The sequence below is a fragment of the Seriola lalandi genome, unplaced genomic scaffold (genome assembly GCF_002814215.2).
Source record: "Seriola lalandi dorsalis isolate HSWRI2012SDOR001 ecotype SW California unplaced genomic scaffold, Sedor1 jcf7180002054519, whole genome shotgun sequence".
Lineage (NCBI taxonomy): Eukaryota > Metazoa > Chordata > Actinopteri > Carangiformes > Carangidae > Seriola > Seriola lalandi.
The window spans coordinates 2,662,910-2,685,130 of record NW_019525072.1 but is presented as its reverse complement, the minus strand read 5'-3'; the positions used below and the strand labels follow the sequence as shown (position 1 = coordinate 2,685,130).

The following is a 22,221-nucleotide window of genomic DNA, read 5'->3' as shown; positions in this document are numbered from 1 at the left end:
CATAATCAGAAAGTGGTACATACATAATCAATGGGATGCTTTTAGTGTGTAATTAGCTTTTTCCCCTTAGTGATTCCCTTTGTCTCCTCCAGTCTCTCGGCAGATGGCAGCAGCTCCAACAGCAGCCAAGATTCCCTCCACAAGTCCAGTAAGAAGAAAAGCATAAAGTCCTCCATCGGTCGGCTTTTTGGAAAGAAGGAGAAAGGGAGGATGGGCCAGCCCGGGCGGGATGGATCTGCGTCTCTTGGTAAACAGATAGAGGATAAGGGGGAGATAACACTGACTGTATATGAGTCTGTCAGTATTTTCATTTAAACATTTTTGAGGTGGTCTGCCTCAGTGACTCGAGGTATTCATATCTGTCTTATCTTTTATTCTTGTGACCTTTGACCTTCCTTTGACCAGCATCTACGCCCTCTGAGGACCTGGCCTCTGGGGACCCTATGGGGATGAACAAAACTGGGACCCTGGGTCCAGCAGATAAAGACCGCCGCAGCAAGAAGAAGTCAGTGTCAGGACAAGATGTCCCCTGATTTTATTTGAACATAATTCTCATGTCCTTTCACCATAAAAGCACCAAATAATGCTTCCCATTCCTAACAGGCACGAGCTACTGGAAGAAGCATGTCGCCAAGGACTTCCCTTTGCATCTTGGGACGGACCCACTGTCGTGTCTTGGTTGGAGGTACTGTGCAGTCACAGAAACCTAATGAGAAGGGAGATGGTAATTTAAGAACAAAAGCTGGGTCCTTGTAACATTTCTTTCCTCATTAATTTAATCTCTTGTCTGCCTCCCACCAGCTGTGGGTGGGAATGCCAGCCTGGTACGTGGCGGCCTGTCGCGCAAACGTGAAGAGCGGCGCCATCATGGCCAACCTGTCGGACACAGAGATCCAGAGGGAGATCGGCATCAGTAACCCGCTGCACCGCCTCAAACTGCGGCTGGCCATCCAGGAGATGGTGTCCCTCACCAGCCCGTCCGCCCCGGCCAGCACCCGCTCTGTGAGACCCTGTGGCTGCACATTTGACACACTTAAAAGGAATAAAAATATGTTCTCATGCCATTAAAAAAAAAAAAAAATCCCAGTCTAGTCAGCCTCTCTTTAGGATTAAAGGTAAAGAAGTTCTAAGACTTTAAACACCCTCTTATGCTGATTTATGCATTCATCATCTCCATGCTGAGCATAGACCTTTTGTTGAGAATACACAAATGCTGCATTCAGATTGGCTGTGAGAGGCACCAGATGTTTGTAGTTATGAGATTGGTTGAGAGGTTAGTGATCCCTACTGGGAAACTTGGAGCAGAAACTAGCAATAGGACACAAAAATAAAAACAAAATGTAATTAAAACTTAATGATATCAAACAAAGATGATGTCCAATAAAAAGCAGTTCGAGTGAATTGGAATAAAGGAGGGAAAATGATGCGATTTGTGTGATGCAGCAGGAGTGTCAGTTACTGAGAGAGGGGAGGAAGAAAAGACAGATGCAGGAAAATGTAGAAAGCAAAAGAACGTGAAAGGTATCCTGCGTGTGATAAATGTCAAAAATAATAAAAATACTAATGCGTTTCCCATAGGAGAATGGTAGTAAACTGCACAAACACTGAGTAAATTCCACCTATTTGCCTGAATATAAAACTACATTTTCCCAAACTTCACACAGCGACAAAGATAAACCAGATGTTCAGAAATGTAGTAAAAGTGAGGCACGCAACTTTTTTTTTTTCATGTGTCTCTTTCCAAGAAAGATAGAGTCACGAATAACTAAAACCCAACTTCCTGTGACCGTCGGTTTTTCGAGTTTTGGAGCAAACGCCTGGTTTTGATTCGGCTTGGCTTTTTTCAGTTCCTTACTTTGGCGTCCTATTTATTTACAGCAGGAGTCGTATTCATGAGATGAGACGTTGAAATACTGCTTGACAGATTTAACAGATTTATTTTATCAGTTCACACAAACCCGTCGAACCTCTTGTTCATCGAAATCACCATGGCGATGAGAACGCAGTCTGCTGTTTTGGTTGACTAACATCTTGTGACGTGGCTTTTCTTTTCTTTTTTTTGGCAGCGCTTAAATGGACAGGCATTCACTCAGTGCCTCAGGCAGATCAGACAATGTGTGGCGCTCTTTATCTCATAGTTTCACTCTTCTCTTGTTCACATGACCGCAGTCGACCAGTAACGTGTGGATGACCCATGCAGAGATGGAGTCTCTGAACGCTGCCACCAAGCCTCCGGTCAGTGCCCCCGCTGTCCTGCCTCTGTCTGACAAAACCTCTTCTATGTTTTCATGATTATTTTACTTGGGTTTGAATTTATTTTAAGCTTCTACTCTAGTCTGAATCATTTTGACGAGTCTCTCCCCTCCCTCCTCCTCTCACTCTCTCTCTACATTTCTCTTTTTCTATCTCTCTCTCTCTTTCTCTCTCTCTGTCTCTGTCTCTTTAAATATCTATCTTTCTGTGGGCCCAGGCCATAGTGTTGAGCATCTTCTTCTCTCCCTCTGGTTGCTGTTTCAGTGTGAACTGCTTCCAACTAATTACCCGTTCACTAACACACTATTCCTCCCTTTTGTCCTCTTTTCCTGCTGCTGCTGCTGCTGCTGCTGCTCCCTCTTCCTCTGCTTCTCCTCCATCCGTCCACCCTGCTCTCGACCCCCGCTCCCTTTTCCTTCGCCACCTCCACATCACTCTCTCTGGCTCTGTCTCTCTCTGTCTGCCTCTCCTCCTCTCCTCTCGGCACTCCAGGAGCTGAAAGAGTTCAGCTGGGATCAGGTAAGGATCAGCTGCAACTTTCTTTTATTTCTGAAAGGTCAGAATTGACACAACATGCTGCGTATTTTTTTGTCCGTAATTTTATCTCTAGTGAGACTAACCTCAGTGAGTCATGAGCCGCCGACTTGCACCACCATCAGATATCAAGCCGAGCGTGATTCAGCGTTGATCATCTGTGGTTGTCCCCTCCAGATATTGGCCTATGGCGATATGAATCATGAGTGGGTGGGCAACGACTGGCTGCCCAGCCTGGGCCTGCCACAGTATCGCAGCTATTTCATGGAGTCCCTGGTGGATGCCCGCATGTTGGACCACCTGACCAAGAAGGAGCTGAGAGGACAGCTCAAAATGGTGGACAGCTTCCACAGGTAGAGCTCGGCTTGTGCATGCCCGATCTCGCTCACAGCCGTGACTCATATAACTCGTGCTCTTTTGTCACTTCTCGTTTTTTTCTTCTCTGCTGACTCTGCTGTTGTGACACTCTGACTGTTCAGGTGTGTGTCTCCAGGCTCTCCCTAAGTTCTCTTTTTAAAAGAGTTAAGGGCTTCAGAGGCCTCGGATTGTGTTAATGCCCTTTGAGCACAGGTGAGAGTGGAAACACGCCCTCAGTTAACCCTCGCCCCTCTGGCTCTTTCACCTCTCCCAGGGTCAGTTTGCATTATGGCATCATGTGCCTGAAGCGTCTCAATTACGATCGCAAAGAGCTGGAGAGGAGGAGAGAGGAGAGCGCCCACCAGAACAAAGGTGAGCTCCTTTATTTCCCTCTGTCATTATCTCATCATTCATGCCCCAGATGTGGGATGGTATTGAACGTGTCAATGACCCCATCCACCCAACTGATTCTTCTATTCATGCTCTGCTATTGTCTTGTTCAAAGCATACCTTGGTCCTTACTATATAATCCCTTGCATCTATATCCAGGTTAATTATCTACATGATTATTACTATTAGTAACCCATCATTTGTCTAACACATCATTCTGGATCTGTCAACTCATTCATGTGTTAGTTATTGTTCAGTTATTTTTATTGATTTGTGAGAAATGTTATTTATTGTGCCATGCACTTACAAGTATTTGTTTGTCGGACAAGTGTCGATTTTTAGCAAAAACTTAGGTTGAAAAATGAATTATTCATTTTTTAACAGGTTTTCAGCCTCTTCTCTGAGTCCAGGCTTAGACAGATTATGAGACAATGGGCCCCTGGACACAGACGAGTAAAAGGCCCCCATAACCCTTCCTACATAGGACATCCAGACTGAGATCAGTCTTTTAACTGAGCTCTGTGACTTTGAAACAATAAATATTAATAGTCGCTTCACAGGCTCTGACCCAGAGGCCCCAGACACCTTTGGGGCGCCTAGACCTGGGCTACTTGGGCACGAAAATAATTTGCCCAAAATAAGAAGGTTACTGTTCTCTAGCCCTTTTGATCAGAGTCGTAACCCTGGTTTCCTTTGAAAGGTAACTGTGTACATTTTACAACCAAAAAGTCAGAATGAGGATAAGATGTATTGAACTAAAGTTATAGATGCACAAACAAGGGAGAAATGCAAGTTTCTTTTTTGGTTTTGGTTTTTACCTCGCCTATTGTTTTGGCATAAAAAAAGAGATTATAAAGCCTGTAGTAGGACCTATTTTGTTTGAAAGATTTTGGAGACACAAGTCTGACCCAATTCTACCCCAACAGCTGTTGCAGTGTTATGTGGATCCTAAAACGCTTTGCACAGATAAAATCAGGAGACATGGAGCTTTCAAATAGTGTGTAAATTGTCAAGGTTGTGTGAAGACTTTCGGAACAGTTCGGTACAAACCAAAAGGCACCTAAAGTAGCACTGCCAAGGCCAAAGCGTCCCACAGGTGGGACAGTGTTTTTTAAAAGGTTTTGTAAGTTTTGTCTTGTTAGTTTTCCATCATTCTTTGACAAGTTTGACTGTGGAAAAGCTGGTGAAGTCTTAAAGGTCCCATATTTTACACTTTTCCAGTGTTTGAAATTCCAAATGTTGATCCATAAGAATATATATTTGTTTTTTAAGAACCACAAACCATCTCAGTGTACTTTTACATCTCCTCTCTCAGGCTTCTCTCTGGAGATCTGGTAACAACAGGTGGTGAGACTGTTTACTGAGTGATCGAATAAAAATATAGCAGATTTCAATTAAATGCTCCAAATCCTGCAAGGTTTGACGATGGCTCCATGTGGGCGGGGCTTGTGCCATGGCTGAGAGCAGTGACTGCTTCTTTGTGACATCTCAAAGTTACAGAAGTCTTGATGGCTCATTTTAAGGCTCAGTTTCTGAATATAGACTGTGTGCATTTCTCTGTGGACTGAGCGCTTTCATAGTTTCACGGTATTAATATAGAACCTGCTTTATAATCAAAAAGACACGGACATCTCACTTTTTACATACGAGATCTTTAAAAAGTCTGAAATGTAATTTGGCAAGCACTGCAAAAACCTTGTAGTAACACGTCTCCTTGCTTCAATCCAAATTGTTGATTTTATTATTATTTAATCAGTAACGCCAGGAGCACTAGTAGCATTTGCATTACTACTTTAGCTCTCAAGATCTAAAAATACACTGACATTAAAAGAAAAAAGAAAGTTTTTCTTCCCTTTGATTCACCTCAGTAAACCATAAAAATCATTTACCTTCTTTCATCAGCTTCAGGCTATAAAATAGATTTGTCTCACTCAAACAAAGAATTTTTAAAATCCCATAAACTTAATGATGGCAAACAAAACAGACATTTGCTTTGATTTCTCCTGTCTCCCACAATGTTGGGAGATGTGTGGACCACCCTTTGAATACTCCCCCCCCCCTTTTTTTTTTACTTAAAAGAGATTATAAACCACAACTTCCTAGTGTAATTTGGCTGGTAATGATTACATAAATGTCAACACGCTCAATCATTAAACAACTCAAATCTTTTGCTCTTTCACCGCTGCGCCTCAGGATACATATGTTGTACATTTACAGTCAGTTCATCTTGGCTCATTTCCACCCAGAATAATTTCCCAAGGGAGGAAATTTGTAGGTTTTTGGATTTGTCTGATGATCAGCTTGACCTGTGCAGTCCACGTCTAGAAAATAAATCAGTAAAGCGGGAACAATTCACAAATATCAGGTAATATAACCCTTGCTGAAGACCATTAATAAGCCCCGAACAGAGCAGCATGTCTTATCCAGCCTGAACTTCAAGAAGTGACCAGAGAAACAATAAGAAACCTGATCCGTCTTATAAAAACAGCGAGCAGACGGCGTACTGTTTGCAGATGGATGCCTCCTCTCCCTCCCCTCACCCTCTCCTCCTTTTCCCCCCCAGATGTGATGGTGTGGTCCAACGAGCGAGTGATGTGCTGGGTGCAGACTATCGGTCTGAAGGAGTACGCCGACAACCTCCGTGAGAGCGGCGTCCACGGGGCTCTGCTGGCTTTAGACGACACCTTTGATTACACTGACCTGGCCTTGCTGCTGCAGATCCCCAATCAGAACACACAGGTAAACGCGCAGGTGGTCGAAAGGTCGCAGGTGACGATGCTTTTCCTCAGCGCTCTGATTCTATGTAATGAGGAGCAGTCAGTGCTAAACACGGGATAGCGGTTAGTTTTTAAGGACAATATTTTAGGCTTGAAGATTTCTTCCAGACATGTATTTTATCATTATTAGTTTGCCCGTTTTAAATTTGAATGAGGTGATGTAATGTTTAGTCACTGTCGCCTCACAGGAAGAAGGTTCCAGGATTGAATCCGGGGCCTTTCTGTGTGGAGTTTGCATGTTCTCTCCCTGCCTGTGTGGGTTTTCCCCAGGTACTACGACTTCCCCCCACAATCCAAAGATATGGATGCAGCTTAGATTAATTGTCATACACCCTCGTCTTTAGGGTAGAGGGTGAGCTGGTAGAGGGTGGGGTGGTAGAGGGTGGGGTGTATGACATGGAACAAACATACCCAGCTGGAATCAAACCATCGTTTGTGCCCGAACAATAGACTATAGGGGCACCTACTCTACCACTACTACAGCATACACATGTTCTTTTGCTCTTTTGTTTCATGATCACTCAGATAGACTTATACATAGGTGGAGACCTTATTTGAATACAGCCAATCAAATCTCGCATAAAGCAGTGACGTCAGCGTCGTATCGTAGGCAGCGCAGACGGTCACACTGAGCCAGTCAAAGTTCTTTTTCCCCGTCTAAATGTGTTTTTCGCCTGACCTCCACCTGAACCAGTTATATCTACTAACTGTAACCTTCACTCCCCTCCCAACCACGGAGGAGGGTGCTACAGGAAAAAAAAGGAGGGACACAGGAGCAGACTGTGACAGAAGCCTGCCAGCCGCTGTCAATCAAACAGACAAAAATGAGCATTTCTGACATTTTCTTCCTTGAAGTAGTACAAACCTAACAACATTTAAAACACATTGATGCATTTTAGACTGCAAAAAGGGATGACTAAATGTTGGTCTGAAAATTTCCACAAAAAAGTTCAGTACCTCATTAAAAATTCTTAAAAGCACATTCTCTTTCTCCCTTGTTGAAAAATCCACAATCTGTGAATATGCAAATAGGTTTAGCTTCAAAGGTTTAACTGCTGTGTGCAGGATGTGTCCTACTTCTACTACCAAAGTCCATTCTCAGTTTACTTCAAGTTTCCACATCACACCTGTCTGAGTTTCACTCTGGACCACAGTTGGCTTCCAAACTAGTTATAATGTCACACGTTAGATTGAAGGTGAGCGCAGAGAAACTTTCTCTGTTCAGCAGATGAATGTGGAAACAGATGTCTCTGTGCCTACATCGTTCTGCAGAGTGAAGCTCAAACATCCAGGTGAAGTAACAATAAGCAAGACACAGTTTGGATTGGAGTTACCAAGATCAATATACAACCCCTTAATTTAATTCTTTTCAGCATTAAAAAACTTTCTCTTTAATAGCATTTCATTTTGATTATGTTAAAGATTGGCTTTTGTCAGGCAATGGCCTTAATTATATTGACAAAAATAAGTGGTTGATATCAGCAGTTTTTGTTTTAAACCAACACTTCGGAGCCTCAAATAAGACTTTGTATGATACGTGTCCAAAATCATTTAAAGTAACAGTCTGTGCACCCCCGTGACTCGAGGGTTAAGGTGCCAACCATGAATCGCAACATCCCGGCTGCCAGACCTTAAGGTCCAAGACCTTAAGTGCATTTCTTGCTCTATCATTTCCTGTCACCTCCCTGCTGTCTGTAATAAAGGCTTACAATGCCTCATGTGGTCCTTTGGAGTTACAGCTGTACTGGTTTGAAGCATGCATGAATCTCACATATGAGCTAATGAATGCCTGCATCAAGGATTCACCATCTGCAGAGTCCAAACTGATCTCGACACTCTACATCACCTCTCTCCTGCAGGCCAGACAGCTCCTGGAGCAAGAGTACAACTCCCTCATCTCAATGGGAACCGAGAGACGACCCGATGAGGTGGGCATACTAATCAGGAAAAAAAAAATGCAGATTTAACTGATTTAAGTGATGGTTTGGTCGAGCTTGCGTCTTTTCACACACTCTGTCTGTCTGACAGGATGGAACGAAGACGTTCACCCGCTCGCCCTCCTGGAGGAAGATGTTTAGGGAGAAAGATCTCCGGGGCGTGACCTCTGACTCTGCCGAGACCCTGCCTGCTAACTTCCGTGCCTCAGCCATCTCCACGCCCTCCGTTACCCTGAGAAAGGTTCAGAGTGATGGTAAGTGTGACCCTTGACCTCTGACAGCTCCGCTCTCATATTCGCGTTCGTTCAGCTCCTCTGAGCCCCTCGGGGCGCGTCTCAATTTAGACGATGTGTGAAAACCTTTCACTCTGTATAGCATTACTCACAAGAAGAGCGGGACGGGAGTCGGGACAAAAGGTTTGTTGTAGCTACGTTACAGGACAGACTCTGATTAGGTGCAACCATTCTGCGGATGTGATAATAAATGAGGCATGTGTTTACATCTTGATTTCGTGGAAATGAGGCTTGAACAGAAACATTTGTCTGTAGGCCACCATACAAAGGGCGTTACATAAGCTGCAAATGCAAAACTGGAGTCACATGCATGAAGCAGTTGGCTGTTTTCATGCTACTCTGCCATTAGTTTGGCGGTGGAATTTTCTTTTTCCTTTAGCAAAGGAACTGGCAATAACAAGGAACAGACGCTTCAAAGTGCAGAGGAAGACTATTATCCCTCATTCCACCTCTTAATAAGAATGCCTGTGGAAGGTCAGTGGTGTTTAAGAGATTGCAGTTACGTTAATGACCCCGTCTGTGTCTCCCGGTCTCCATCGCAGCCAACTCTGGTGCCCGGGGTGAATCTGCCTCAGTGAGGACGTACTCCTGTTGAGGGGCTGAGGTGAGAACTGTCTGCCACATTAATTAAAGTGTTTAGCAGTGCTTCATCTGTGTGGGGGTTTTCAAAAGACAAAAGAGGTTCTCTAAGCCTCCGAGATGGCTTGCACATGTGCCGAGCACATTTATTTGAACCTTGTCGTTTTATGCATTTGTTTGTTGTAGTGGATTGGTTTGAGCCTGGGATTTTAGCAGTTACCCTAAGGTCTTTAAATGGTGAGTTTGGTCTGAGAGGATTTAGGCAGAGTTGAATTAAGGCCACGGAAGCAGTGATGTGGGAATAATGCTGTTTCTCTCCTCAGGGCGCTGACTGGATTGGGACTAGAGGACCCTCTCGCTCATCCACGGAGAAAGAAGCAATGAATATAACCATTTAACTTAAAAATAAATAATCGGTCTGACCATTCTGCAATAACAGAAACAAAGGAATAAAGGGGAAATGACATGAAGAATGTATGAATGTATTTTCCGACCAGACCAGGAAGGTTGAATGGGATCAGCTGTTTTCTCTCTCTGTCTCTCTCTTCCTGTCATTCTGTCTTTGCTCTCTCTCTCTCTCAGTGTGACCGTGCTATGGGGTTAATGAAGGACAACGACGGTGTTGGTTGTGTTCATGCAGGTTTCCCCCTCTCTCTGTGTCTGCACACAGTCAGCAGAGTTGGCAATATCAGGGCTTATTTTCCTACCTTTTAGAGGAAATCACTTGCTGCCATTTATTCTCTTACAGTATGAAAACAACTAAAGGTGTCGCCTTACAACATCTGCTCAGCAACAGATGTTTTTTAATGAGGACTAAGAGGATGTTTAAACTGTAAAATCATTGGGGGGGGAAATGGCTAGATGGACATAAATGTGTTACAACTCTAAACAACACCGATGTTCTCCTTTCTACTCATGAGGCGGCTGGTGTCCAGTGTCTGCCACGGTGGCTCCATTGTTGGCTGCTATGGTGCCGTCAGGGGGGTCCAAGTGTCCCCAATTGGTCGGAGTGTTGTAGTAAAACATGTCCGAATTGAGACCGCCATTTATCTCCGACCACATCAGAGGGACCCTCCTGGAGCTTTGTCAATTGGCACCTTGAAAACCGATAGGCTGAGTAATTTCTTGTGAAGGGAGCCCATTGTAGAGATCAAAGGCACAGAGTTTGGATGGGACAGGGTGGAGCGAGGCTACAGAGGCATTGTGTTCAATGATTTTATTTGTTGGTGGCAGGTAATCCATAAAGTTGGCGTTGGTGCCACTTTCTGAAAAGGCCTTCTTTACAAAGGGTTCATACGTTCTTTTAAAGTTTGCTTTGTCAATGTTAAAGGGTCACTATGAGTTCAGTTAACTCGTCATGGAGGGCACTACTCGGCCTGTGGAAACAGCTGAATAACGTGTCTGTGGTTCTGGACTGACACTCATGATGTCACATTGATGTCATCGAGGATATCTCGCCTCGGGTTTGAGACTTCAACAGAAATCCTGTATTATAACCTAGAGGCATGGTGTTAGAAATAGCTGTGCATTCAGGTGCCCCGGTGGCTCACCTGGTAGAGCACATACCACACTAACCGCAGCGGCCATGGGTTTGAATCCGACCCCTGACCCTTTGCTGCATGTCATCCCCTCTCTCTCCCCATCCTTCCTGTCTCTCTCTCACTGTCTCCATCACAATAAAAGCAAAAATGCCCAAAAATAACATAAAATCTTTATCAAAGTGCAAGACTGAATCGTTAGAGTATATCATTTATTAATGCTTTGTAGATAAGTAAACAGCTACTAAGGTTTGGATGGCAACATTGTGAGAAACACAGCTGGATGGAGTAAATTTTCAAACACTGTAAAAAAAACAATTAACAACTAACAATTAAAATGTTCATTACATAACATTTATACGTGGAGACTTAGTAGACAGCAAAGTCATGATTTTTTACTTTTTAGCCACGCTAGCGACATGTTGCAGTCTGAAATACCTCAGCAGCTATTGGATGGATTTCCCTGAAATTTGGTCGATGCATTCATGGTCCCCTGAGGATGATTTGTAATAACTTTGGTGATCCCCTGACCTTTCATCCAGCACCATCATCAAGTTAAATTGTCAGATTGAACTGAATACTTTGGTTTACAATGCTAACATGTTAACGTTAGCACTGTAAGTTAGCAACAATGTCCTCAAATACAGCCTCACAAAGTCACTAGCATGGCCGTAGCATGACTCATGAGTCTCATTGATGAGCCATTAGGTCTGAGGTGAGAAAGGTTAGTAAGTTAAGGTAATCCCGCCTGGTTACAGTTTGAAATATTAATAAGTTAGTAACAAATGGATATTAGTGAAGAAGACAATGCAAGTTATGAGAACATACACTAGTAAAATGGATTTTTCACAACCTGGGAACCCAAAAGTTCTACAGTATATTAAACATTTAATAAAACATGAATAAATTGTGTATTGTTTTTACAAAATCCCATTAATTAAAAACTATAAACCCTTTGTAAAGTATGTCTCACTGGAAAGCAGTACCTAAGTTTTAAATATATTGAGAAAGACATCTGTTTGAAGCCTGACTCAAACTCAAATTCCTCACTAGCACTCCACGACGTCGCTCTGCGGTTTATGACCTGTAATCATCAGCTCAGGGTCTTGGGTAATCCTTATGATGGGAGAGGCAACAGAGAGACAAAACAGCGACTCAAAGGGAGGAGGTAAAAAAACAACAAAAAAAACCAACAAAAGGATGGACAGAAGCTGGTCATTTTACTGCACACACAAGCCATAACAGAAACCAAGAGCTCTCTGGGGGGTGAGATCAGAGAGAGGCAGGAAGAGAGGGGCGAGCCCGAGGAAGCCCAGGAAACAAAACCTTTAGCCTCTGTGTTTACGATGCATGTCAAACAAACGACAATGACCTAAAAACATTTTTTTGGTGGTGAAGGTGATATGAGGTGTCGTTAAAAAAAATATATATCTGTATGATAAACCTACAGGGGTGGGAGCCTGGGGATCAATTTGTAAAATGTGTGTATTTTTTTCAGTTGTATTTTTTATTTTTTACGATAACTATTTATTTTCTTTAGGTATGTATTGGATAAATGTATGTACATGTTCCGTTCCTTCTCGACTTCATTTGAACTAGTTTTAAAAGTAAATATGAAACATTGAAAATGGTCATTCAAATATGCTACTGTATGTGTACATTTTGAGAACAAATTGTGCAATGATTTAACAGATTTCCATGATTAAAGTGATAGTAATACAAACTGAAAATATCATCTGGGAAAATAAACAATAATGATGATGACGACGATGATTATGGTGATGATAATGAAAATGGTGATGTAAAAGAAAAAAAGAAAAAAATAAAGCGATCCAGGTGGATCTGCTGATCATCGCAAAACTTTCTCAGTATTTATTTTCCCTATTGATTTGTTTTATTCTTGCTCTCTCTGCAGTGAGTCAACGTTGTGCAGAGGTTCAGTGTTAGTGGGAATTTTCAAGTACCGTCTCAATTACAATTCACAGATATTTGCATTTCTATTCTACGGGATTTTAAAATTATACACCACTACAGTTATGATATATTGACCTTTTTATTCCACTACAGTCATTTGCCAGCTACACTATAGCTACTAGCTGGTTCAGATTTTACACACAAAACATGCAGGACTTTATCTACTTGCGTACACTTATGACTTTTACTCAACTACACTTCAAAGACAAAAATTGTACTCTCCACTACATTTCTATGAAGTTATTGTTACTTTGAAGCAAAGCTTTTAGTCAGTGGAATGAAATTTCTTTTATTTTGAAAAATGTGATAGACCATATGCTGTGTTTATCACAGCAGGAAATACCATCACAGTCAGCTCCTCCATTGTCAGTCACGTTGTGTTCGCTGCATTTTTGAACAGCTCAGTTTGAACTTGACATTGTCCTAAGAGTGGCTACATTTGATGAAGATGAGGCAGAAATATCTTCACCAGAGCACCAGTGGCCTTATCTTAAGTCCATGTTTGAAATTTTAGAGATAAAGATTCCTTTCCTTTTAAAATACACACGTCATCACTGCCTACAAATACCTGCTGTCCAACTTAAGAAAGTGTTGAGGTATGTAATGTGCCTATAATTCCAGATAAACTTTTAAACAGACAGCTTGTAGTAGTTGCTGTTTTTATGCTATGGATGAAATTACTTATGGCCATTTGTTTGGCTTTGTAGCATATTCAACAGGTTTTTTTTATTCCACAGGTTCTTCAGTAAGTCAGTACATCCAGTAGGTTGTTTCAGAGTCATTAGGTCCCATAAATGCACAGAGGAACAATACAACAATGTGTTGACATTAAAAAAAATGTACGTTTGAATATTAAAGTATTTTTAAAAGCAAGTACTCCAGTACTTTAACCCAAGTAAAAATTTAACTGACCATCTTTGACTTGTATCGGAGTAATGTTTGACCAGGAGTATTTGACTCAAGTAATGGAGTTGTGTCCACCTCTGTATGTGGCTGTAGTTTCATGTTTTGCTGCTCTCTGAGAGGAAACTGGTTACAGCAGTAAAATTTTAAAAATAAAGTTTTCTTTATCAAAGAAATCCCAGAGTACTAATTAAGAGTAATTAAATTCTGCATTTAATGAGTAAAAAGATCCTTTATTACCATGTTTGGCAGGCAAACTGAACAAACCAGCAGCTGGTAAAACTACCTTCTTTAGGTGTCATATTAACCACATTTGACAAGCTCCACAGACAGAGATGTATCATCAGCCTGAATGAAATCATGCTAAAATGTGCCCATGCTGTTAATTTGCGTATCAAATACATTTTCCCCATCGGACTCTAAAAGCACTGTTACAACATTCATGGTGATCCATATGAGAACAGTGTGGAGCAGTAAAATGGAGCCTCAGTAGGTGGCGCTCCTTCCTCTTACAACCCGACTGGACCAGAGGCTGGAATTATCATTAGACACTTCTTCTATAAATACACACAGATATACATAGCTTCATACATAAATGTATACTGGTGTCATATTGTACACATACGTAAAGGAATATATTAATATCAAAGACATACACATGCTTACATACTAATCAAAAATAACTTAGATTATGAAAGATAAATCATACAAAAACAAAAAACAGTACTTTTCAAAGTAAAATCTCTATAAATGACAATTTTCCCTAGAGCTAGTATTGAGGTCTTCTTGTTTTTTTCAAAAGTCATTTGAAGCTGTGGTGGATGGAGGGATCAGAAAGGAGAGAAAAACTGTGGATTAAGGCAGGAATAACTTCCATCATTTTAAGCGAGTGAAAGTGCACACAGAGGGATGTCACAGCTGCTCTGCTCTGTGTCACTTTCTACTTCTTGCCATCTCCCTCAATCCCCCTCCCTCCTCTCTCCCTCTCTCTCTCTCTCTCTCAGGCTCTCCCCTTCCTCGCCAAGACCTCCCTCCCCGGTGCCTGATTGGCTCTGGACAGCAACACGCAGACGCAGGACGAGTCGATGCGGATCCACCTCCATCCGGTTCTGTTGTTTTCATCTTTGGTGAGTGCTCGTACGAACGACTGCTTGGCTTTGCATTCGCTCAACCACTGTTTTTTATCCACGCCTAAGCAGCCTGCCCCGGCTACGCCCATCGCCGGGGATTTTGCTGCCGTGCCGGCACCCCTCGACCTGCTAGAATTGCTCTGCTGCTCGGCCTGGCGACAGCGAGTCTCATAGAAGTACTGTTTGAGTGGTCCTGTCTGGGTTTGGATTTCCTGCAAGATGGTGACCACATTACCACGGGAGTCGATGGCAGTCTTCTTGTCGGTGACCCAAATGCTTTCCGTCTCGCACACCGACTTTTCCCCTCTCCGCCTGTCAATCAAGTGCGAGCGTTTATCCCTTTTAACGGGATGGGCAACCTCACTGTTAACTCTAGAAGAATCTGCCCAACTCAGAGTCGTGCCCCTGTCGATCGCCCGGTCCCCATGACCCTCGATGTGTCCGTCCATGTCCTCCTGCTCCTCTCCATCCCCGTCCTCCTCCAGCAGGCCGGTCTCCAACATGAGCAGGCGAGGGGGGTGTTCTGGAGGAGACAGGGATGGTGAGAACAGGACTCGTGGATGTGCGTCCAGAAACATCTCGTCTCCTTCTAGGATGCTGTCCAGCCCGGTTCCCAGACCCAGCCCTGCCTCTAGGGTCAAGCTCTCCTCATCCAGACCTCCTTCAGCTCCGGGTGTCCCCGTCCTGATTGCTGATGTATCTCTCAGCTGCTCCGAAGGAACAGTCGGTTCTGGTCCTCTTTGACCCTTTAGATTTGCAACAGTACTGACGACATTACGGATATCCGCTGCAGAAACCTGCAACGGTCTATCTGTAGAGTCCTGAAGGATGTCGTTCTTGGAAAAGTCCACAAAACTGGTGTAATCTTGCCTGCTGCTGCTGCTGCTGCTGCTGCTGCTGCTGTCAGCTCTGTAGTCCTTTGGTAGAGAATTATCCTCAGAAAAATCTTCGGTCCTGAGTGTTCCTGCTCCTGTGGGAACATCCAAACTGTAACTGCGTCTGTTATCGCTGCCTGAGTTGCCATTTGATTGGTAGGTTTCTTGATTGTCCACTTTGAACGTGGAAGTCTCTTCATGTGCCGAGGATTTCACATAATCCTTACGGTTCTGGAGGTTTTGTCTGTTGGTGTTGAAGTCCGCCTGTGAGTTATTTCCATGGAAGTTGTAGTCCACAGTTGGAGCTGCGAGGCGAGCGACCGGGTCATGACGGTGCTCTCTGCGGTTGTCGAAGCCAGGCTCTGTCGTCGCGGCAGCAATCCTGGACACGGGGTTGTGAGGGAAGGGCAGGGCCGAGGCAATCACCATGGCAACCAGGGGAAGCCAGTGCATCACTCCCAAGACGTATCAGCTGGTGGTTAAAAGAGAGGAGAAACAGAGGAAGAGGGAGACAATTTTATTTTAAACAATGCAAATTGTGGCTTATACAGTTAAACTAAGTACATTAATTAAAATGTAAAATGAGAGGTTTTACAAGTGGCCCGCAGCTTTATGACTCTGGTGCTTTAACTGCTGAGGTATGGCTTTAAAATCTTGGCAGAACTCATGGAAAAATAGGACCAAATACAGCAAGGTCGCCTTCTGCCTCGTCATGTGGGAAGACGGAGTTGGGCTATGAATGTCGTAGATTCTGGCGTCTGAATGGCTGACCTTCAAACAGATACACTGACAATCTGGTATGTATGCAATTCAGAGACTTTACAGCCAAAAGGAAATGGATTAAAAAGACATCTGCAACCCAGGAGAACAAACCTTTCCTCTCAGCTTTTAAGGGCATGATTTTTTCGTTTTCTTTTTTGTTTTGTTGTTTCTCTAGAATCCAAGAGACTCTTTAAAAGATTCTTTTTAAATCTGTGGTAACAAACATGGTTTTTGCCGTAAGTCCACAAAACCACACATGCAGCAGGAGAGCATGCCGGTGTTGCTGAGGCATCCTTCAGGTACTGAACTTGGTCGCACCTGGGCTATGGGCACATTTGTTTTCCTTTAGAAAGGTGGTGCCAGAACATGACTTAATACATCTGTCACCTCAGACCGGAGAAGTTTTACCTAGAGTATGTGCAACAATTACTACTGTAAACTTCCTGCCTGCCACAAGCTGCTTTATCTAAGCTTTGCTCAACTAACAAAAGGATTAGTGGCAGATTTTGTGAAGCAAACTATGAAATGAATACTGCAGTACATGACAGTACAGTATGTTATTAAAAAGTGTAGAGCATGTTACTAAAAGTGTATTTTAGGGCTGCAATTATTAGTCAAATATTGTATATATAATATATTTATCCATTTTCAGGCAAAAAGCATTTGTTATTTTTCCTTGACTTACATTATGATTGGACAAAACACAACATCTGATCATGTCACCTTGGGTTCTGGGAAACAATATAGTCTAATCTTTTATTGACCAAACATTTAATCAATGAATAATCAGCAGATTAAACAATAATGAAAATAATTGTTAGCTGTAGCTCTAGTGTTTTTATTTAAAGCAGCAAATGAGATTGTGCAGTTAGCTGTATGAATTATTTAAACATTTAAAGTTGTAGAATTTAAACTTGACTCTTCATTATTCTACAGCATGTTAAAAGTCATTATAATAACTGTTACAAAACTCAAGTAAAACACTCCCTCCTGTAGTGTTAACATTTCCTGCCATGCGTGAGACTTTTCAGCTGTATGAGTTTGTCACGTCTGACACCGTCGGAACAAAACTAAAATTATGAGTCAAACAGAAATGATTCATTTGTGTTTGAAAGTGAAGTCCACCTGTGAGTAAGAGGAAAAGTATTCCAGTCACCCATCCATGTGGCACGTACAGTGGGACGGCTTTCAAGCAGTACGCTGAAGCCTCTTCAGCAGAGGTAAACATCGATTTAGTTATTTGTTTGAAAGCAGGGAGGAGGTCACTTGGAAAGAGTTAAAATAGGTGGAATGATGAGAATGTGAGTGATGCCGCTTTACTGGCGAGGCTCCGTCAAGGTTTCCTCAGGCTGGAGGGGGGAGGGGTGGGGGTGGGTGCGTGCAGGGCAGTAGAAGGTAACTGCGAAGGAATGGATGTCATGACTGTGTTTGTTTGCATGTGGCGTGTTTGTGTTTCCCTGTACGGGTGTGTGAGAGTGACTGAGTGGATGTTTCATCAATGGCCATCCGTGACTGTGACTGTGTGACTGTGTGTGTGTGTGTGTGTGTGTTTGTGTGTGTGTGTGTATGTGTGTGTGTGTGAACATGTGAACGACTGACAAAACCAAATCCTTTCAGTGGCAGGACTTGTACTCAGCAGGGCCACACCCTGGACACAATGCAGACGCCGAGGAGCAACAAGGTTTGGTTGACACATCACTCCCACAGTCACCTCCGGCACTCAAATTGCCTGCTTGTCATGCTGACGATAAATCACATCAAAGTCCGTAGAGCTTTCGCTTTGCTGTGGCTACTGATCCACGCACCTGCCTGCCAAATAAACCCAGGTGTTTTGGGTGATGAAAGCTGATTAAAAAAGTTATACACGCACATCAAATGCGGCGCGGCCCTGCCAACTGCAATTAAAGCCGAAAACAGAGTGTGGTGTGCAGCCACGGTGAAAACGACCTGGTGGAGCTAGAGGGGACGAGGAGATCATTAGAATGGAGAGAGGAGGTGGTACAGGGTGAATATCCAGGACAAATCTGGTGTGTTCTGCTGCAGGAGACTTATATGCTTCTTAAGGGGCTTTCTCGGAGCACTCAGACACCACACAGAAGGCAGGCGAGCAGACTCTCAAGTGGTTTCTTTGTAAAACAGCAGCAGCAGCAGCAGCACTTCATCACCACGCTCCATTTGCTACAATGACATGCATCATTTGCGCTCCCTGCAAGGCTGGACGAGGACCACGACGTTCTTCCACCCTCTGGACCAGACCCAAGCACTCTGAATCCCCCTCAGACGAGCACACACACACACACACACACGCACACGCGCACGCGCACACACACACACACACACACACAGAAGCAAAAATCCCATGCTCTCTCTAAAATGTGAGGTTTAAATAAATATAAACCCTCTCAACGCTACACACTTTTGTTAACTTGAAATTCTTCCCAGTGAGCGCAGGAAGAATACTTCAAAATCCCAGGACAGGGCCTACACAGACAGACAGAGACCAACCACCTCATCAGGCAAAAATCCATGAATAAACAGACAAAATATGACTAAATAGACTAAACTATGTCTTGACAATCGGACCTAAATGTAAGGCCTCCGCGGACTACACTGGTTCCATTATGAAGTCCTTTCGACTGCACAGTAATGAAATAGCTCAGGCCTTGGTGACAGATACTCTGTTGTTTTTTCACCACTATTGTGGATCTGTGAGATGTTCAGAAACACAGTAATAAGAAACCTGGAGATGCAACTTGTTTCAACTCTTCTCCCAAACTGTGCAATACACAAACATTCCCAAAAGGATATCAGGTAACATTTTTAAGTGACAGCTTGAAACTGATCTTTTACACTTTGCTCTCTCTCCCACCGCACCACTATTTAGGATTTTTTATCTTATAATTGCTTCTATTTATTATTTAATGTATCAGCGATTGCACTTGTTTCTGCTTAACCATCTTCCTGTTTTCTTGTTTCTCCTTATTATAAATCACACAGCTACACTTATAAATATATATATATATATATATAAAGGGTTCTGTATAAAAATGATTAGGGCTGCAATTAACGTTTAGCCATTTTTTTTATCGATTAATCTGATAGTTCCTTTCTTGGTTAATTGATGAATCCTTTCATCTATTAAACATTAGAAAACTGGAGGGAAAACTGCAATTTCAAAGTCCAAGGGGATGTTAGAATACTTGTTTCATCCAGCCAAAACCCAGATAAATTACATTTACAATGTGGGACCAGAGAAAGCAGCAAATTCTCACATTTGAGGAGCATAAACAGGGAAAGTTCTTTGCTGAAAAATGACTTCATTGATTACTTGATTATCAACATAGCTGTCTGGTATGTTCTTTCTTGTTTTTCTTTATTATTCAGCCACTTAAAATAAACATTAAAGCATGAAACAAACCGTCTTGTTGCCATGCAGCTGCTAACACAACAGACTAACATCAACATACAGAACAACAATAAAGAAAAGTGTTTCTTGAGTAACTCTGGCACCCGGTAAGTCGGTCTGACTTCTGTTTCGAGTGTTGCCAGTGTGAACCGCAGGGGTTTAATCCAGATGAGTGACGGAGGAATCGGGGGGAGTTATGGCACACAGGGCCTCTGGCTGCAAGACCCTCCCCAGACGCCATAAAGCGCCTCCACACCTGGCAGTGGCTACTGTGCTATTAGCGTGTTAACCAAGTAATCCCCTCCCTGATGTGTGGCTAATGTCAGAAACATCCATCTGACACAGAGATAATGCATTCTGTGTTAGTGTTAGGACCGGGCCCCGTCCTGTCCTAATCCTGCCTCTTTGAAGTCCTGTAACCTAAAGAGTGACAGGGTGGGAGATGTCTGGAGGCCAGATGATGGGAGGAAGTTTTCATAAAAACAGTTTGCACCTCACATTGCGTATTTCAGGAGATTTTTTTTATGACAGACTCGGCCTGACTAAGCTGTCTGAAATGCATCTGAGTACCACCATTAGTAGCAGTGACAACGGGAGTGACTGTGACACCATGTGACATGGAAAACACATGTACAGGTAAATGTTTGCCCCCCCCCCACACACACACTCTTTCTGTAAGGGTAAAGTAAAAGCCTTGGCCTCACATGTGCTCATTTACAATGCCCTGCTGTCTCACTGTGCAAACAGCCCATTAATTCCAGGTCTGTGATTGTTTCATACCACACTCAGCCTGCAGGATCCAGCCCCCTCCTCTATAACCCTGGCTCCATATGAACTCTTAGTTATCAGTGACATTTCTCTCAAATCTCTTTCTCTCACACATCAGCACACAAAATGCACATTTCTGACCAGGTACTGTACATGCATTAGTGCAATAAAACAGCATGATAAATATCTTAATGTTTTAAAAGCCTGCCTGACATCATATATTGCAATGTGATGAAAAATTGCAAGTGAAATTAGACTGCACAGAGGATGCATGCGCTATAATCTTCTAAATGAAACTATATTCTTAGTGTTCATTTCACTTGCACTTGCACGAAAAAGAAAACCTCCCACGGAGCTTGATCAGCCCCTGATCTGTTGACAATATCGACCTGAGACATCAGCTGCAGGTATGTTTGCAAATGCAACCTGTGTGATCTACCTGCGGGTTTGGATTGTGAGTCGGTAGCTCACACTTCACCTGACTGACTGCCAACGAAAACAAAATGTGAAATAGGCTGCAGCTGCAGGACGGCCAGAGAAAATGTGCAACAATGTAAGACTATCATCGGCGTGCTTTAATATGCTTTGATCGTGTGTGAAGTTGCTAAATAGAATTTTTTTTAAATGCATAAAATAACTGAATCCAAAAGAAAAATGTTCTAAACATGTCAATTGTGTCTGCATGTATGAGTTGAGGGTTGAGTGATAGATAAGCATGCAAATATATAAATGAACGCCAAATAATTAAATAATTTAACTTCTAAGGTTGATAAACTAACCTCCTTCAATAACTTAGTGTTCACTCACATTATGTAACTGCCAGTGTATTTGTCAGAGAGAATAAATCAATAACTAAATTGATATATACATATATTAATTCAAATGCTAATAATAGTGTATAGTGTGTAGTTTAAGGCCTCCTTGTATGATTGAAAACCATACCGTTTAGGTGAGATCCGGACCCCGCGTCCTTCCAGCTGACACCACATTGATTATAGAGACCTGTCGCCAGTTGCTCAACTGGTTAAAAAAAATAAAGCCAAATAACACTTTCGCACGGTGAGCGCAAAACTAATCACAAACATTTCTTTCTTCTTTTAATAGTCCGTGACATCGCATGTGCCCCCTCAAATTCCGACGAGGAAAAAAATAGGAACGTAAAATAAACCAGAAAACTGTCCCCTATCCTGGGAGCGCCTCCACTATGACAAAACAGTGTGGGGGGAAAAAAGCCCAGAAAGATATCAAAAATGAAAATATGTCTTAAAATGCAGTTATTCCACGAGTTGTTACTCCTCCAAGGCGGGCCAGGGGGAAGGTATCTCAGTCCAAATATCTGAACGAAGAAGTGGAGAGGTGAAGAAGTTGGCCAAATGTTTTAAGATCTGAACTCCGCCTGGAACGCGTAAAGTCTGACAAACCGTTAAGTTAGCACGAGTTACAAACACAACTTCCGGTCGTGGCTTTCAAAATAAAATCTGACTTCAGATAAATAGCAGTGGGACGTTATACTAGCATGAGTGCTTTTATTTTCAAAGACAAAAACAGCTACTTCCGTCGCAGTTTCTTCTTAGCTACCGCTAACTTGGCAAGCTAACGACTCCGGTTTCCCATGGGAATCGCAAAGACAAGACGAAGTTTTTTTTTTCCTCGGGAGGTTAGTATATTGAAAACAGATCTTACTATAAACGTCTGTGAGAGCAAGATGTATCTAATACCGTTTTCATAAACAGAGGCACACAATA

At 42.8% G+C, this 22,221-nt stretch overlaps 2 protein-coding genes across 3 annotated transcripts in view; one reads left to right on the top strand and one right to left on the bottom strand.

Annotated features, from left to right (window-relative positions):
* Positions 1–9,574, top strand: part of ppfia3 (PTPRF interacting protein alpha 3) — a 28,044-nt gene extending 18,470 nt beyond the window's left edge. Inside the window, exons 19-31 of one of the 2 annotated variants that reach the window (XM_023413820.2) lie at positions 93–247; positions 406–505; positions 604–685; positions 802–1,002; positions 2,170–2,235; positions 2,746–2,772; positions 2,965–3,140; positions 3,419–3,516; positions 6,098–6,273; positions 8,171–8,239; positions 8,340–8,502; positions 9,084–9,145; positions 9,444–9,574. In XM_023413820.2, the coding sequence (XP_023269588.1) occupies positions 93–247; positions 406–505; positions 604–685; positions 802–1,002; positions 2,170–2,235; positions 2,746–2,772; positions 2,965–3,140; positions 3,419–3,516; positions 6,098–6,273; positions 8,171–8,239; positions 8,340–8,502; positions 9,084–9,136 (1,366 nt within the window). In that variant the 3' untranslated portion in view covers positions 9,137–9,145; positions 9,444–9,574. Of the gene's footprint in view, positions 1–92; positions 248–405; positions 506–603; positions 686–801; positions 1,003–2,169; positions 2,236–2,470; positions 2,773–2,964; positions 3,141–3,418; positions 3,517–6,097; positions 6,274–8,170; positions 8,240–8,339; positions 8,503–9,083; positions 9,146–9,443 lie in introns of those variants that run through there. The other variant, XM_087175965.1, reaches the window with a different exon arrangement.
* A 4,173-nt stretch (positions 9,575–13,747) lies between these two features.
* On the bottom strand, positions 13,748–22,221 carry ntf4 (neurotrophin 4). The gene is made up of 2 exons (XM_023413838.2): positions 21,419–22,221; positions 13,748–16,012 (listed from the first exon to the last, which is right to left on the bottom strand). The coding sequence occupies exon 2, from the start codon at positions 15,991–15,993 to the stop codon at positions 14,536–14,538; it is 1,458 nt and encodes a 485-aa protein (XP_023269606.1). The 5' UTR covers positions 15,994–16,012; positions 21,419–22,221; the 3' UTR covers positions 13,748–14,535.